Source organism: Arachis ipaensis, chromosome B8 (assembly GCF_059453495.1).
Source record: "Arachis ipaensis isolate K30076 ecotype BB chromosome B8, ASM5945349v1, whole genome shotgun sequence".
Classification (NCBI taxonomy): Eukaryota; Viridiplantae; Streptophyta; class Magnoliopsida; order Fabales; family Fabaceae; genus Arachis; species Arachis ipaensis.
The window spans coordinates 114,577,538-114,593,874 of NC_142443.1; the positions used below are offsets into that span (position 1 = coordinate 114,577,538).

The 16,337-nt window shown below is 29.0% G+C and overlaps 1 protein-coding gene across 4 annotated transcripts; it reads right to left on the reverse strand.

Annotated features, from left to right (window-relative positions):
- Window positions 1–8,756: 8,756 nt before the first annotated feature.
- On the reverse strand, window positions 8,757–16,113 carry LOC107613609 (uncharacterized). Of its 4 annotated transcripts, XR_015896726.1 has the most exons (9): window positions 15,728–16,103; window positions 15,280–15,332; window positions 13,763–13,822; window positions 13,574–13,651; window positions 12,646–12,775; window positions 12,251–12,303; window positions 11,976–12,114; window positions 11,519–11,659; window positions 8,757–8,987 (listed from the first exon to the last, which is right to left on the reverse strand). XR_015896726.1 is itself a non-coding variant. In XM_016315694.3 (8 exons), the coding sequence occupies exons 1-8, from the start codon at window positions 16,020–16,022 to the stop codon at window positions 8,832–8,834; spliced, it is 990 nt and encodes a 329-aa protein (XP_016171180.1). In that variant the 5' UTR covers window positions 16,023–16,113; the 3' UTR covers window positions 8,757–8,831. The 4 variants fall into 4 exon arrangements, 3 of the variants coding, with proteins under 3 accessions (XP_016171180.1, XP_088353448.1, XP_016171181.1); XM_016315694.3 differs by lacking the exon at window positions 11,976–12,114 and having other exon boundaries at window positions 11,519–11,683; window positions 15,728–16,113; XM_088497322.1 differs by lacking the exon at window positions 11,976–12,114.
- Between the last annotated feature and the right edge of the window lie 224 nt (window positions 16,114–16,337).

Sequence of the window (16,337 nt, forward strand, 5' to 3'; positions counted from 1 at the left end):
ATATTATAAATTGTTGAAAATTTTAGTTCTGATTCAATTATTAAAGATTTTAAGTCATTAAAGATTCGAATAATATCATTATAAACTATTTTATATTTTTTATCTGTAGAATTATTTATTTATTATCTTATTAGTAATAAACTTAAAAAAAATTATATTTATAAATTTTATTTTAATATAAATATTATTATTAAATTTTTATATTAAATTTTTGCTCCTCAAAATTTTTTTCAAACTCCAAGTCCGATTTGACTTGGATGGCAAGCAATATCTTCTAATTCTATTATTTTAATTCACGTATTATTTATAGATCAATAATGATCTCAACTTGAGATCACCTTTTATATGTAACAAAAAAATAATTATTTATTATTTTAAATAAGATCTCTACTGTAATATATTATGTCAATAGTTTTTTCTATAAATATTCTTTAATTCGAGGTATTTTTTATTAATTCTATATTTTTAAATTCTTACTAAATTGAATATCAAAATATCTTGCAGGTGTAAGGAACCAAGTAATTTCGTCTCTTATGCTTGTATCATAATTTTATAATAGGATAAAGTATTAAATTGGTTCTTTATATTTAGGCATAATCCTGATTTAGTTTTTAAAGTTTAAAGTGTCCTATTTGAATTCACAAAAAGTTTCATTTAGCTTTAATATAGTCTCACTATAAGGTCAAAGTTAAATAATTAACAGAATATTTTATATGACAGCAATACAAGAACAAGGTCGATAATCTGGAGAACAAGTACAAGCTCCAGAGGCACAAAATCAACCGTGAATGGATCAATATATTTATTTATCAATTTTCTTATAATTTAAATGAAATATTTTCTATAGAATTAAGGAGAATGATGTTAAATTTTAAGATTGATTTGAATATTCTTCCATTTGCTTGATCTGAATCTCTATTGACATGTTACAATCTTCTAGACGTTGTTCTTTGTTGTTAATAACAAAGTCTCTGTTGTAATGGTGGATCATGTAAATTTGATTATAATGTTGTTAGAATTTTGTTGAAAATTGACAAAAAGAAGTAAGGATTAGGATGTTAGAATTGAGGTTGTGACTAATTGAATGATATTCTGTTTGATTTATTGAATGATGATGATGCTGAAAATTCTGTTTGTTAGAGTGCAGAATTTGTTAAAAGGCTAAAAGTCAAGTTTCATAATTGAATTAATTGATGATATATGCTAATGATTACTTGAGATGATGCTGGACTATTTCATATATGATGCAGTAAATTGATGATAATATATGTGAATTGTTTGAGTGATTTGTGGCTGGATTGCTATGTTGAGAAATGTAAAAATTATTGATTTCATATGAGTATGCTTAAATATGAAAAATGACTAAAAATTGTGATTTATTAATCTTGAGCACTTGGGGTTGATTTAATTTGTCCAACAAGCCACAATAGGTAAAAAAAAGTTAGAATACAAGTTTAGAGTGAGTGAAAAGCTAGAAATCAATTTTTGATCTCTCAAAACCCGAGGTTACATGTTGTAGAATTAAGTAGTTCGGCCTTTCGAGCAGCAATTTGTGAACAAAACTGGAAGCAATCTAGCCACTCAAAATGAGTGAAATTATTTTTCTATAAAACCTTGAGATGTCTAGATTGTTCCTCTAAAATTTTAGAATTTTTCGATGTGTGATTTGGGATATATGTTTTTTAATTAGAAAATGGTCATTTTCTGCAGAAATAATGCTGTCCGAATTCTGGAACAGCAATTTCAAAACCACATATCTCAATACTCTAAAATTCTTTGGAAGTGAAACTAAAAAGGGGTAAAATATTAGGATGTCTAGTATTTTATATCCAAATTTTAAGATAATTCGAGTTTTGTAGAGAAAATTGTGCCTTCTGGAAGTAGAGTTGTTTACTGTTGTGACCGCACCCTTTCCTTAAAATAAAATCATATTTTGAGAGGCATAACTTTTTCTAGAGAAATGAGAATACTCTGAAACTTGAACTGAGTTAAAGATAGATACGTCTAGTTCAACCATACCAAAATTTAGGAACAACCAAAGATTAATTTTATACAATTTTTTAAAATTGATTACTACTTGCTTTTTTTTTTTTTTTGAAATGTACTAAATCAGTAGTTGGTTTTTTAAAAATTATATAAAATTAAATTCTTAGAACACAATTACGAAACCAAAATCAAAGTATACTTTAGGATTCCTATTTAAAATAAATAATAATATATTAGAATTTTTTTGCCCTTTTTTTTATATGTATAATATATTATAACTCTTATATTTACATATGGTCTAATCTCTTGAAATTTTACCTGGCAACAAACAGATTGAAATTTTTAATTAAAACTTTCAAGAAGACTTTGTCAAAATAAAAATAATAGTGTCATGGTGGCAAGGTACAATATACACTTTCTATGATTTTTTTTCACTTTATGATTATGATAAGCTATTAATTCATGTATAAATCTATTTGTTTATTTTGTTATTTTTGAAGTTATAATTTAACTTTTCAAGTGTAGTTAAATGAGTTATTTTTTTTGTAGTGAGAAGATTAAGATGTTAACTATTTTTTCTTATTGTACTTTACTCAAATCATAATTATTCTTCTTTATAATTATGCAGGATAATTTTGGGGATGTTAATAAAGTTTAAGATGTTTATCATAGTTGATTAATGATGTCTTTTATTAGAAGATACTTTTGTAGGATATAATATTTTGATTTTTCGTAATTTATTAGTAGTAAACTATAAGTGGTTTCATGCATATTTAGACATGAATATGCTTAATTTAATGTGAGATATATGAATATTTAAAATTATGATCATTCTAATACTTTTGGTTCATTACATAAATATATTTTGTTTAAGAATAATTTTGTTATTTAAAGATTATTGTATAGTATTATTATGTATTTATTTTTATTTTATAATAACTAACTAATTTAATTAAAAATACAGGATTATATATATAATTATATTTTTAAATATTAGTTTAAAAAAATTATTAGAATATATATATATAAACAGAAATTTTTTTAAAAAAATGAGAGACAAAAAACTACATTTATATAAAATAGTTATAGGTATATTATTTGTTACATTTATAAAGTGATACAATAATTTTAAAAAATATAGTTAGTCATAAATAACATCGCTTAAAAAGTGGATCTTATTCTCAAAGTGATACAAAAAAGTATGGAGTTTAAAAATAGACCATACTAGTATATAGATATTCTCTGCAAAAACATCTCCAAAGTCTGACTAATCTTTATCTAAAACATTTTTTTTTTTTAGTTATACTTTTTAAATGTATTTGAATAAATGTCTTCTCTTTTATGATCGATACTTCAATAAAAAATTTATAATTATCTTTATATAAAAATATTTTATTTTAATCATTAAATAATAAATTTTAAGATTTAATTTATAATATTATTTTTATTTAAAATATAACAAAATAAATAAATTATATTTTTTAAATCAAAATTATTATAAAAAAATATTTTTGACATATTCATTAAAATAGTTTTTTTTTTTTTTAATAGCGTATCTGAAATCGCACTTTGCCGCTTGCATGGTGAAAACCTCATAGGCACTAATTCTGAGGAAAGTAGTGTGCCTTTTCGCCTAACTTTTGACAACAATGCTTTGGGATTCGAGCATTAGCTGTTTCTGATCCTTTTTTAAATTGAATTCTAGATATGATGAAACCACACCATCCACAATTTGTGGGTTTCAGCTCATACACCACAAATTTATATATTATTATTTATTTTTTTACTTTTGACTTTGGCATGCATAAGATTTTTTGGGTGCCAGTCGATAATCGTCTGTATGTATTTAATATCATTGTCTGCTGTATAGGCCTTTGCTTATTGACATATAATGAGTAAATAAAAAATTCTTTGTATGTATCAAAAATTAATCATTAAATTAATTATTATATATTTATATATTTTATATTAATAATTAATTTTAATATATATTTAATATAATTATTAATTAATTTTATACTTATCTAAGTCAAATTCTTTTCGCACATGTATGAATATACTAATTAGTATATTGTAGAGTCTAATAAGTTGTCTTAGTGGACCTTTGTTAATTGATGGTTTAATTTGTGCTGGTGGACCTTTGTCCAGCGAACAGCTAGGGTCAATCATATGTGCATGATAGAATTATATATATGATGTACTTCACGCGAATTAATATTCATATAACTCTGTAGGTTTTGTGACTTAATTTATGATTCTTTAGTCACGTGTTTAAATACTCCCAAAATAATTAAGCTATTAGTTCGTAGATAATTTGCAGTACAATTAATATTTATGGTCTTAAACAACGGAAAAAAAATGTTATAATACATCAAAAAATCATTCTTGAATATTTTGACAATAGTAGTTTTCAATCTGTAGATTGTATAATTGTTACTAATTACAATATGTAACAATTTTTTATTTAAAGCAACAAGATTAAAAAAGCTGTTGTCTTTGTTAGTATAATAGAAATTTGGAAGATTTTTTAAAAGAGGAGTGCTATACATACAAGTCATTTTTGTTTACAAGTCTTACAAGTTGGGCCTAACACGCGCGTTACTGAGTCATCTTCGTGTATTTCATCTTCGTTTCCTTTTTTACGAAAAAGAAGAAGAGACACAGAGAAAAAAAAAGAAGAAGAAGAAGAGGAAGAGAAAGAGGAAGAGGAAGCACGGAAAAAGAGGCACAAAAAAAACATGAAAACGGCGTGAATATAAATGACTTGTATGATTTGTATAGAAAAGCGTTCTCTCTTTGCCTTCGATCTCCTTCTGTTTTTTTTTTTATTTTCATGGTTTCTGAAATCAAGCTTTGAAATTGTTTTGAAGATGATGGAATTTCAGAAATACACCCGAACGATTACAGAAAAACATCTAAAGGATTACAGAAATACACCCAAAGGATTTAAGAAATACACCCAATATAGGGGGAGACAATATATTTCTTCTTGAAATCTTTTAATGTTTTGCTGGTTAAGGATTAGGCACATGACAAAGACAATCTAAAAAAAATCTAGAAGAATAATAAAACAGTACCTTGAATAATGTTTCTTCGTTTTTTCTAGTGATTTTGATGAAAGAGAAAGAGAAAACGAAAAGTGGAGAAGAAATTTCAATAAAAAAAGAGGGAGGAAATGTGGTGTTGATGACGATGATAATGAGAGAGAAAAATTACGAAGAAGAAGAAGAAGAAGAAGAAGAAGAAGAAGAAGAAGAAGCACGGAGAAAGAAGAAAAAAAAAGGAGGCACAAAAAAACGTGAAACGGCGTAAATATAAATGACTTATATGACTTGTATTGAAAATCACTTGTACATGGAGAATTACTCTTTTTGAAAATGATTTTTACTGTTGCCTTTGTTTGGGCAACGATTTTACACCGTAATGGGTATAGGCCAACTGCTTCACACGGTTGTGTTTGTCTTACTGATTTTGACAATGATTTTGTATTGAAATTAGTTTTTCAATTGTTTTCTTAATATTAGTACTAAATAAATAACCTTAACTAAATAAATCAAATTATAGTAGTGATTATGATAAAGATTATTATAGTGGCAAGAAAATTATAAATAATATCTATCACATCAAGTAATAATAATGTTAGTGAATATAAGATTGTGTTTTGTCTCACATCATCATTGTTATTAGGTGGTTGTAAATATATTGGGAGGTACAACAATAATATTTCTGCAAAGCATTTGATTCTCACGGATAATTAAGAATCTCTTACAAATTGTATTCTTTAAAGTGAATTATAAATTAAACTATTATTAGTGTGAATTTTTCATTATTATATTACATGATGAATTAAACAAAGTATTTAAGAGAGATTTAATAAAAACAATGATGGGAAGAGAGAGAACATCGATTTGAATGGGGTATGGGAAGGAAAAGACTTTTGAAAAAGTAAAAAGAAAGACATGAAAGAGTTATCATAAAAAAAGTTTTGAAAATTTTAAATTTTTATACTTCTTAGATTTTTGTTTGAATTTTTTATTTTGTGGTTGCAACTAATTAATAGGTATATAGTATGAACAAAAAATAAAAAATATAAGATTCGGGTAAAATATACTTTTTTCCTGAAATTTGGTAAAAGTTTTAAAAATATCCCTAAGTTTTATTTCGTTTCAATTTTGTCCCAAAAGTTTTCGATTTGTAGCAAATATACTCTCGACAGCTAAATTTTCAAAAAATGTAAGACCAATCTAACAATAATGTATGAAAATTATGCTTGACTTGCTTGTATTGAGGATTATTCTTATGAAATTGTTTTTGAATTGGTCTTAAATTTTTTGAAAAATTAGCCGTTATGGCTATATTTGATACAAATCAAAACCTTTTGGAACAAAATTGAAACAAAATAAAATTTAGAGGTATTTTTGAAACTTTTGTCAAATTTCAGAAAAAAAAAATTATACTTTAGCCTATGAGATTCCTATAGTGATTTTATAATTTGTAAAAAAAAGTTATAGTATAGTTAATTGGTTAAGTTATCAAAATTTAGGTTAAATTAAGAATTAAATTTAATTATGATAATTCAATCAATTTCATCCAATTATTATTAGATATATATCATAAAAAATAATTTATCTTTTATTTTAGAAAAAGTTGAGTAAAATTCACCTATATATAAATTTTTTTTTTTTATTTTTTTTGTGGTTGGAACTAATTAATAAGTGTATAGTATGAAAAAAATTAAAAAATATGAGATTACTATAGTGATTTTATAATTTGGAAAAAAAAGTTTATAGTATGATTAATTGGTTAAGTTATCAAATTTTAAGTTAAATTAAGAATTAAAGTTAGTTATGATAATCCAATCAATTTCATTCAATAATTATTAGATATATATATCATAAAAGGTAACTTATCCTTTATTTTAAAAAAAAAATTCAATAAAATTTATATATATAATAATGTAACTATCATTTATAAAATGATTCATAAAATTTACACTGATGACCTATAAAAGAAAATAAACTAAGCTATTTCAAAATCACATAATAGTAGTCTAAGTTATAACAACCTCTAATTTTATTATTGCAAAATATTCAATAAACAAAAACGTTGTGAAGTAATGTAATAGCAAATATATTTATCATCAAATTACCAAAAAATTTATATTTATCATCATCTCGGCAACTTGATGACATTTACTCTCCTAGTATTTGACGTTGAAACTATATGTGATGGATTAGTTAAGTTTTTTCTCCGCTTCAAAATAATTTTCCTATAAAAGGAAAAAAAAATTAGCAAATCAAATATAATACTTTACCTTTTCAATACAGAGATTGGAGTTTTGAAATTATGTTTGGAAAAAGACAATCCAAGTCAAATCCAAAGAAGGTTCATTGTAATTGATAATGGAAATTGGGAGATTTTGAGTTGTAAAGCAAGAAAATTAAATCGATGATACTAGAAATTAAAATTCAATGTAAGTAAAAGTCTTCGCTCGAGAGTAATTAACCAAGACTAACTATCATCACCCATCAAATTGCTTTAATTGAACATAATTCAATTTGTCCTTACAAGTCAACGAACCAAATTATAGAAATTCTGTCAGGGTTTTCTCATTAATCAGCATAATCCTAGCGAGTTAACCCACAAGAAGGAATAGCTAGAGTTGATGTCTATTAATATAATTCAAATTAAGGACAAATTCAATTAATCAGGTAATACAATAGTTCAAGACTCATCTTGATAATTCACTCTGAAGACCAACTAAAACACTACTCACTCATGAATCATGACAAGAATGGAAATAATTAACAAATTAAAGGTGCAGAAAATTATAAACTCAAATTTAACAATTAAGCAACACAAGTAAACAACTCAAAAAATCAAAACATAAAACTCATAAGCATTAATCACAAATTGTTCCAATAATACAATAAACTTAATAATTCAATAGCAAAATCAAAAGAAAAAGGGAAAAAGAAACAAACTATTCAAGAAGATACTCTTCCTTGATTACAATCCCAATTTTTTTTAAACTGCTATAAACAAATTTGATTATTTGTCTATTATAGGTTTGATTTTTCTACCATAGTAAATTTGATTATTCTAGTAGCTAATTATTTGCTTGAAAAAATTGTATAAAACAACATATATATTTACACATAAATATTCAGTAATTACATTTTTCACACCCATAACATTTTTGTGTTTTAATGTATGATACACACTACTTGTGTGTACAAAACATAGTACATACTTTTAGAAATAAAAGCTACTAAAAAAATACAAATTTTTAATACGAGAAAAGAAGCTATACCACCACTCTTGATGCACACAAGACTAGTACACATACATGTACTATTTCTTATTTCATTCATATAATATGCACACTAAAAATCAGCAACCTGTATAGATTATAGAATACATGTTAAAATATTAAATACATATTATACATATGTTAAACAACATATATATTTATATGCAAATAGATGGTAGCTGATTTTTTGTGTGTATATAACATTTTTATTCTTGTTTTTTATACTCGTTATATTCTTTTCATAACGAGAAAGTAACGTGTACCAATAAAAATTGAATAATACTACACATCCAAGTCTTTTTTGTTAACCAAGTCCAATCAAGTTAGTCTAACATAACAAAAATCACTTATAGCTAAAATTACTCCAAGTCTTATTGTTTAACTTTGTTGGACTTGGTTCATAAAAAGACTTAGATGTGTAGCATTACTTTATAAACTTATGCAAATAACTCATCTCTATCAAAAAAAACTTATCTCAAAAAATATATAAATAAATACCAAACACTTTATTTTATCTATGAACAAATTAGTATCAATTTCTAGAAACCTGCCCACAAGGTCTCCAATCCTTAACATTTGTGCTTAGAGGAGATGAGACACTTGCAGACCAAGATTCCACATCAGGCATGGATCCTGTGAGTGCCATAAAATTTTCACCACTAACCTTTGGCATTCTTTTCCAGCTTAACTGAGAATTTCAAACACAAACCGTTAGCAACTTTAAAGATTACATAAAAAAATGTCAAATTGGTAGAGGTATTTATAGATAAGCATCCAAACACTTGACAATATCTAAATGATGCAAGAGAAATGTTAGGGGTTATCAACATTTGCCAACACTTGATTTTTATAGGTTTAATTACTCTGCTGATCCTTATAGTTTCGCCAAATTTTCAATTAGGTACATACATTTCTTTTCCCTTTCAATTGGGTCCTTGAACCAATAATTTTTTTCAATTAGGTCTCTGTGACAAAACGTTTGGTTTAACCGAATATTCCATTTCCAAATTGAAGATACCCTAACTTTTTCTGAATCCCTAATTGTCTCTCCCTTTCTATCTTCACAAAGACAAAATTAATCCTCACACTTGTTCTCCTCCTCTTCGTCTCCCGCCTCTCCTTCTCCCTCCCTCACTCCTCCCACCTCTGCTGCACCCCTCCTTCCCCCTCCTCCTCTCCGATTCCACTCTCACTCCTTCCGATTTTGCTGCACCCTTTCATGGTATCTTGGTCTTTGTTAGTTTGATGTTCAAGAATTGCTGACTGACTTCGGTTGTTTTTGTTATGTACATTTTAATGAAAAACCTGAACAGAGTGGTAATTGTAACAGAAGATGTACTCATTATTGGTACCATGGAATAAAATTTTTTCATTAAATCTATCCCACTCCAGGAGCATGCTGTATGCATTTTCCAACAAAAAGAGTTCGACATTAAGAAATCACTAGTTGAAAATGTGTGCAAGATGTTGAGATGCATTTTGTCCATTTGCTGGACGACAAGAGCTATAATTTCCTATCAACTTTTCCGAATATGAGCATGGCTGTTCTTTGGCGAGTTGTTCTTTTTCATCTTGTAATCATGTTATCTATTACTATGTTGGAACAACATATGTACTGCTTGGAGAAATGAACCTACCAAGGTAAGTTGACAAAACATTGTGGTTTGGTAGTAGATTTTTGTCAACTTACCAAAAACCTTAGGGTTTAGGCTTTACCAACCACAAAGCTTTGTCAACTTACCTTGGTAGGTTCGTTTCCCTAGGCAGCACATATGATGTTCCAACACAGTGATAGACAACATGATTATAAGATGAAAACAAAAAAACAACTCGCCAAAGAACAGCCATGCTCATATTCTTTAAGCGGAAAAGTTGATAGGAAACCGTAGCTTGTCGTCCAGCAAATGAACAAAATGTGTCTCTTGCACAAATTTCCAACTAATGATTGCATAAGTGTCGGGCTCTTTATATTAGCAGATGCGTACAGCATGCTCTTGAGTGGGAAAGATTTAATGAAAAGTTTTTGTTCCATGGTCCCAGTAATTAGTACATCTTCTGTTGTAATTGTCACTCTATTCAGGTTATGATCAAGTGTAAGTACACTGCAGTTAGGTTTTGCATCAAAATGTACATAACAAAAGTAATCAAAGTCAGTCAACAATTCTTGAATATCAAACTACCAAAGACCAAAATACCATGAAGGGGTGCGGCAAAATTGGAAGGAGTGAAAGTGAAATCGAAGTGGAGGGAGGGGGAAGGAGGGGTGCAGCAGAGGTGGGAGGAGTGAGGGTGGGAGAGGGCGAGGGAGAGACAGAAGAAGAGGGAGGAGGGAGACGGAGAGGAGGACAAATGAGAAGTGAAAGGGTTAAGTTTTGTCTTTGTGAAAATAAAAGCGGAAAGACAATTAGAGATTCAAAAAAAGTAAGGGTATCTACAATTTGGGAATGGAATATTCCAATAAACCAAACGTTTTTGTCACCGTAGGGACCTATTTGAAAAAAAAAATATTGGTTCAAGAATCCAATTGAAAGAAAAAATAATATAAGGACCTAATTAAAAATTTAACAAAACTATAGGGACTAGCAGAGTAATTAGACCTATTTTTATACTATTAGGATTTAGAATTTAGTATAAAAATACCTTTATTAAGTGTTGGCCAAAAATGATATACTTTGTTAGTCATGTAGCATTACTCGGTGATATTACACACTACATTTCCTCCATTTTTAAAACTAAACACTAAACTCTCGAGATTTAAGTTATATGGCACTCAATATGTATATTTTATAAAATCACTGAGTAGTGATCACCTAGGTATGATAAGTAAAGCAACTATGCTACGTGTACACTAAAATCAGACACTAGTGTAAATACATGTGGGAATACAAATACACATTGAAAATAAATTAAACCACACATGTATTTATACACAAATATATTGGTGGCTGATTTTGGTATACAAATAACATTTTTGTAAATCAAGAGGGGGTGTAATATATCATCATCATAATAATATATGGCTTCCCTTCTTCGGTTCTTCCTCTCCTATCTAAGTCCCATATGCTCAACAAGCCTATTAACAAGGGAATAGATACCTTTCTACTTTCGAGTTTCAACTTATCCATAATTCAGCAATAGCTTATTAAGTACTATGGCAGCGTAATGCACGAAATCAATGATCCAACAATGATAGACACATTGCTATAAGCAACAGCTTACTTGTCCAGGAAATGCCTTGGATAGTGCTTTCAATGTTGGATTTAGTAGCCATGTCTCATCACTTAATAAAGACTCTGGACTGGATTCCCCATCAATGCCACCACAATTCACCATGAAGCGACCGTCAGGCATCAATCTCTCCTGTAATTCCAACCAAGTACTTACCTGCCAAACATATTAGGCAGTGCAAAACATAATGCAATTACGGCGTCATATCTATATTCGATTTTCTTTCCCTCAAAATCTCAAGAAAAAAGAGTTAATCACTTAGGCAGATGACTGTGAGAATACACATCCACAATTAATAAATTGTTATTTTATTCTAGAGCATTATAAGAATGTTGTCTGATTCCTTAGTCCATAGTTTAACAAAAGGAATTGTTTCAACTCCCGAATTTTAGATCATATCGGTTTTTCCATGACCATATCATGTGAAGGTAGATTATGAAACAAAGACCTTGCTCATCACAAAATTTGTAGCACATTGTACATGGAAAGCAAGGCTCTGCAAGAGTTTCGTCCCTCTCTTTGCATGACACGGTTGTGGCGGAAAACATGCATGAACATGCCCAAATTATCCCATACAAGGGAATGACCTGAACTATACAAGTTAATCTACAGAAGTTTGACTATTAATTAGATAACAACAATACAGAAGCAATCATCTGGTTGGAGAGAACTTCATAAAATCAGGTAAAATGTAAATATGTATGTAAAACAACAGTCACATACCTCTTCCAGCTGAGGCAAAACTTTTCCTTCAGAAAACAAGTCAACTACAATGCCTGACAATAAGTTGGTCCAGAGTTATAAAAAAATATCCACTATAAGTAAATGAGGAGAAAAAAAATTGAAAAAGAATCTTAAATGGCATGTTGCGATTGCATGAACTAAAAGAACGATTCACATTATAATTCAACTACGCATCCTATAAACTACAGATGCACCATTTGGGTGTTGTGTCTATGCATTAGACATGCATAGGTTTGACATTTTGGGACTCTTGTTTGCACATATTTAATTTAAAAACTAGTTTTTATAAGGTAATTTAGAATTTGAAAAAGAAAATAATACAAGAAATCATATGATAGTTGGTTTCTGTACAATATACAATATGGATGACTGACCAGCATATCTTCTGCATAAATTCTCTGATGGAATGAAGACATCACCGATATGAACATTTAAAATGCCACCACCTTCTGTTGTCTTCTCAAGATCAGATAGGCCAAAATAATCTCTCGCTTTATCAATCAACTGAAATGTTTGATATTTCAGAAAAAGAGGGGGAAAGAGAAGAAAACATCAACTAGGTGAGGACAATGCATCAGGGACCAAAGAATGCTATTTGTTTTTTGTTCTAAAGGAATCGTCTAAGTAACAGAAAATGAAGATCGCCAGGCAATGGTACAAGATTATCTTTAAATTGACTTCCTTTCTTCTTTAGTGTACTGTTCATTCAGCAAAATAATGAAGTATGCAACCAATGAACCAAATCCAAGTACAGTTAAATGATAGAATCAGCCTATGAAACCAAAACAAATTTAGCAAGTTTAGCCACCAAAATCAGCGGTATTAACTATTAATCTTCAAAATTTTCCTTAATTACTAAATTTATGCAGCATGATCAACTTATGCTGCATGGTCAGCTACTGACACCGTGAAGGGTCAAAAGTCGATTGACAATGAAGACAAATTCTTTACGAAAACAATGAAAGTACTATATCAATAATCTCAATTTGCAGTGCAAGAACAGATTCCTAAATAACATCCAAGTAGAAAAAGGCATATTGGTAATTCTGATTTTACTGGAAAGTAATTACTGGCATTGCCTTTGCAATGTTGAGAAATGACAGTTGTGTTCCTAAAGATATCTTGTCTCACCACATTCTTCGATGTTATAGGCTCTAATACTTTAAATTTTGGTAAAGTATTATTTTTGTCTTAATGTTTGTCAGAAGTTTCAAACTATCCCTAAATTGTGCGGTAAAGCAAGCAAATTCTGTATAAAACTATAAATTTATCAAAAATTGAATTGCAGAAAGCATATATTACGATTTCATCAATCTCCCAACCCTCAAGCTGCAGTGAAGGCCATAAGTGAAGCATCAAATGAGCAGCAGTTCCACCACCCTGAAGGATTTTAAGGTACATATTACTTATAAGCCGATTAACATTTTGGGAATTCCATGGTATAAAATCAACAAGAAAAATTATATGCCATCTTAGAATTAAATCAATTACCAAACCTAAGATAGCAATGGGACCTTTAGGAACAATAGCTGGCAAGCTGGCAAATTCATCCTGTTTAATTCAATGAGTTCAAAAACTCCTGAGAAGCTGAGATGAATAACTAATGCTTTATGTACACATCAATACAAGCATGCCAAATTGTGATGTTAAATACCAATAACAAAAGTTCAGAAAAATGACTAAATTCATCTGCATAACTGTACCTTTCTCTAACAAAAAGAATATGACAACCAGAGATAATATAATTTACTCATTTATATCTACAAATCTCTGGCATTACATTACAGGGCTACAGGATAGCAAAATTCACTAGTCATTTCCCTATTTCATGATTGGATTTGAATTCTCTAAAGTGAGCACGTATGTAAAGTGAAAAAGTAAGACCTGTTAGGTCTTCATTTTCATTTTCATTTACATTGTCATCTTAATTTTCAATGTCTTCTGTTTTTTCTAAAATTTTATAACAAGAAAGTGAAACAGAAAATGAAAACAACATTTTATTGATTTTACATTTTGTCTTCACAAAATCTTGGAAACACTTTCTCAAACAAACAAAAGATATCAAGTCAATGATAATTAACCACCTACATTCTCCCAATTACACACTTGCGGACTTTAAAGGACCTAAGTTTTCCATGATTAATAATTCCAAAAAGACGTTTTTTTTATATCAAAATTTATAGGATAAAGTACTAAATTAGTCCCCTATGTTTGGGCGTAATTCTGTTTTGATCCTTAAGGTTTAAAGTGTCCTATTTGAATCCAAAAATGTTTCATTTAGCATCAATTTAGTCACACAGTGAGGTCAAAGTTAAATAATTAACGAAATGTCCTACATAACAACAGTACAAGAACAAAATCGATAATCTAGAGAACATGTACAAGCTCCAGAGGCACAAAATCAACCGTTGATGCATCAATACATTTATTTATTATTTTTCTTATAATATAAATAAAATATTTTCTATAGAACTAAAGAGAATGATAAATAAATGTATTGATGCATCAACGGTTGATTTTGTGCCTCTGGAGCTTGTACATGTTCTCCAGATTATCGATTTTGTTCTTATATTGTTGTTATGTAGGACATTCCGTTAATTATTTAAGTTTGGCCTCACTGTGGGACTAAATTGATGCTAAATGAAACTTTTTTGGATTCAAATAGGACACTTTAAACCTTAAGGACTAAAATAGAATTACGCCCAAACCTAGGAGACCAATTTAGTACTTTACCCAAATTTATAACTTGGTACTGAAGAACCTAGACCGCATTAAGTAAAATTGAATCTACAATTTGCTATTACTTCACAGCTTGATAGTGGCAACTAAGTCCAAATAGAGAAGTTTCTCATCTGATTCGATATCGATATTGCATCATGTACTTATTTGTTTCACTAAACATGTCAGCTAGAATGCATGATGCCACTCTTCACATTCATAGAACAATGAGCACTCTATTCAACACTTTGAGTATTCAAAGCTAGCAACGAACATACATACATACATACCCAGTAGGAACCAGTCCACTTTTGCTCCTTGTAAAGAATGCTGTGAACATTATCTGCAACAATCAAAAGAAACAGAAATTCAGAGACTTATCAGCTACCACAAACAACACAAATTCCATGGCACCTTTTACACTTTTCACTTATGACCATCCAATTTGAGAAAAAAAATCACACAAGGAGAGATCCATTTGAGAGATTTTAACACCCAATTCATCAACGCTTCACAGTTCCTACTTTTAAGACGGAAAAAAAAATAGAAAATCATATCCAAATAGAAGAAAAGGAAAACACACCTACACAAACATATAGAGGGAGAACCGATTCCAACACTTTTCACACATAGATCATCATCTATGGAGTAAAGTTTGTATTTTTTTAATAACAATTGCTTGTGTGTATGTGTGTGTGTGTGTGTGTGTGTGTGTGAGAGAGAGAGAGAGAGGGGTACGCGTGGAATCAAGGAGGAGCATTCTAGACTTTGGGGTGTCAACAATGACTATGTCATTGTAGTCACTTTTCATAGCCGAGAGAACTTGGTAGCTCTCTTCTTCTTCTTGTTCTTCCTCAACTGTAGATGAAGTTGGAGCAGAAGATGAGAAGTCAGCATTGGCAATGAGTCGTTTGGAGAATTTGTGGTTTGGGGTGCGAATGGGGAAATGAAAGGACTTGAAATAGGGAAAAGAAAGAGCACGGGGAGGAGGCGCCGAACTCGTTAACGGCAACGAAGCAGCAGACACACTCATTGTTACTTGACGATTCGCTATTGCTGAAGATGCAATGGAATGGATAACTCAGCATTCGCACACCATAGACCCTCCAATTATAAGTATAAAACAAGTGTAATTAGCCGTGATATACGGTGATAAAATTAAAATTATAATTTTATAATAATTTAATTAATAAAAAAATAATATATTATGTATTATTTTTTTTTAATTTAATAGTAATTAGATTAATTTTAAAATATTTATTAATTAATTTTAATAATTTATTTTTTTTAGTAAATCACACATATATATATATATATATCTTGAATGCGATCATAAATAAATAGAAAA

Bases quoted from the DNA above. Each gene is read 5' to 3' on its own strand.
- LOC107613609 (XM_016315694.3), bottom strand. From the start codon at position 16,022: ATGAGTGTGTCTGCTGCTTCGTTGCCGTTAACGAGTTCGGCGCCTCCT. The intron at 12,776-13,573 runs GTAATATATGCT...CAAACATTTCAG, and splicing joins GTTGGGAGATTGATGAAATC to TTGATTGATAAAGCGAGAGA. The intron at 12,304-12,645 runs GTCAGTCATCCA...ACTTATTGTCAG, and splicing joins TTTATGCAGAAGATATGCTG to GCATTGTAGTTGACTTGTTT.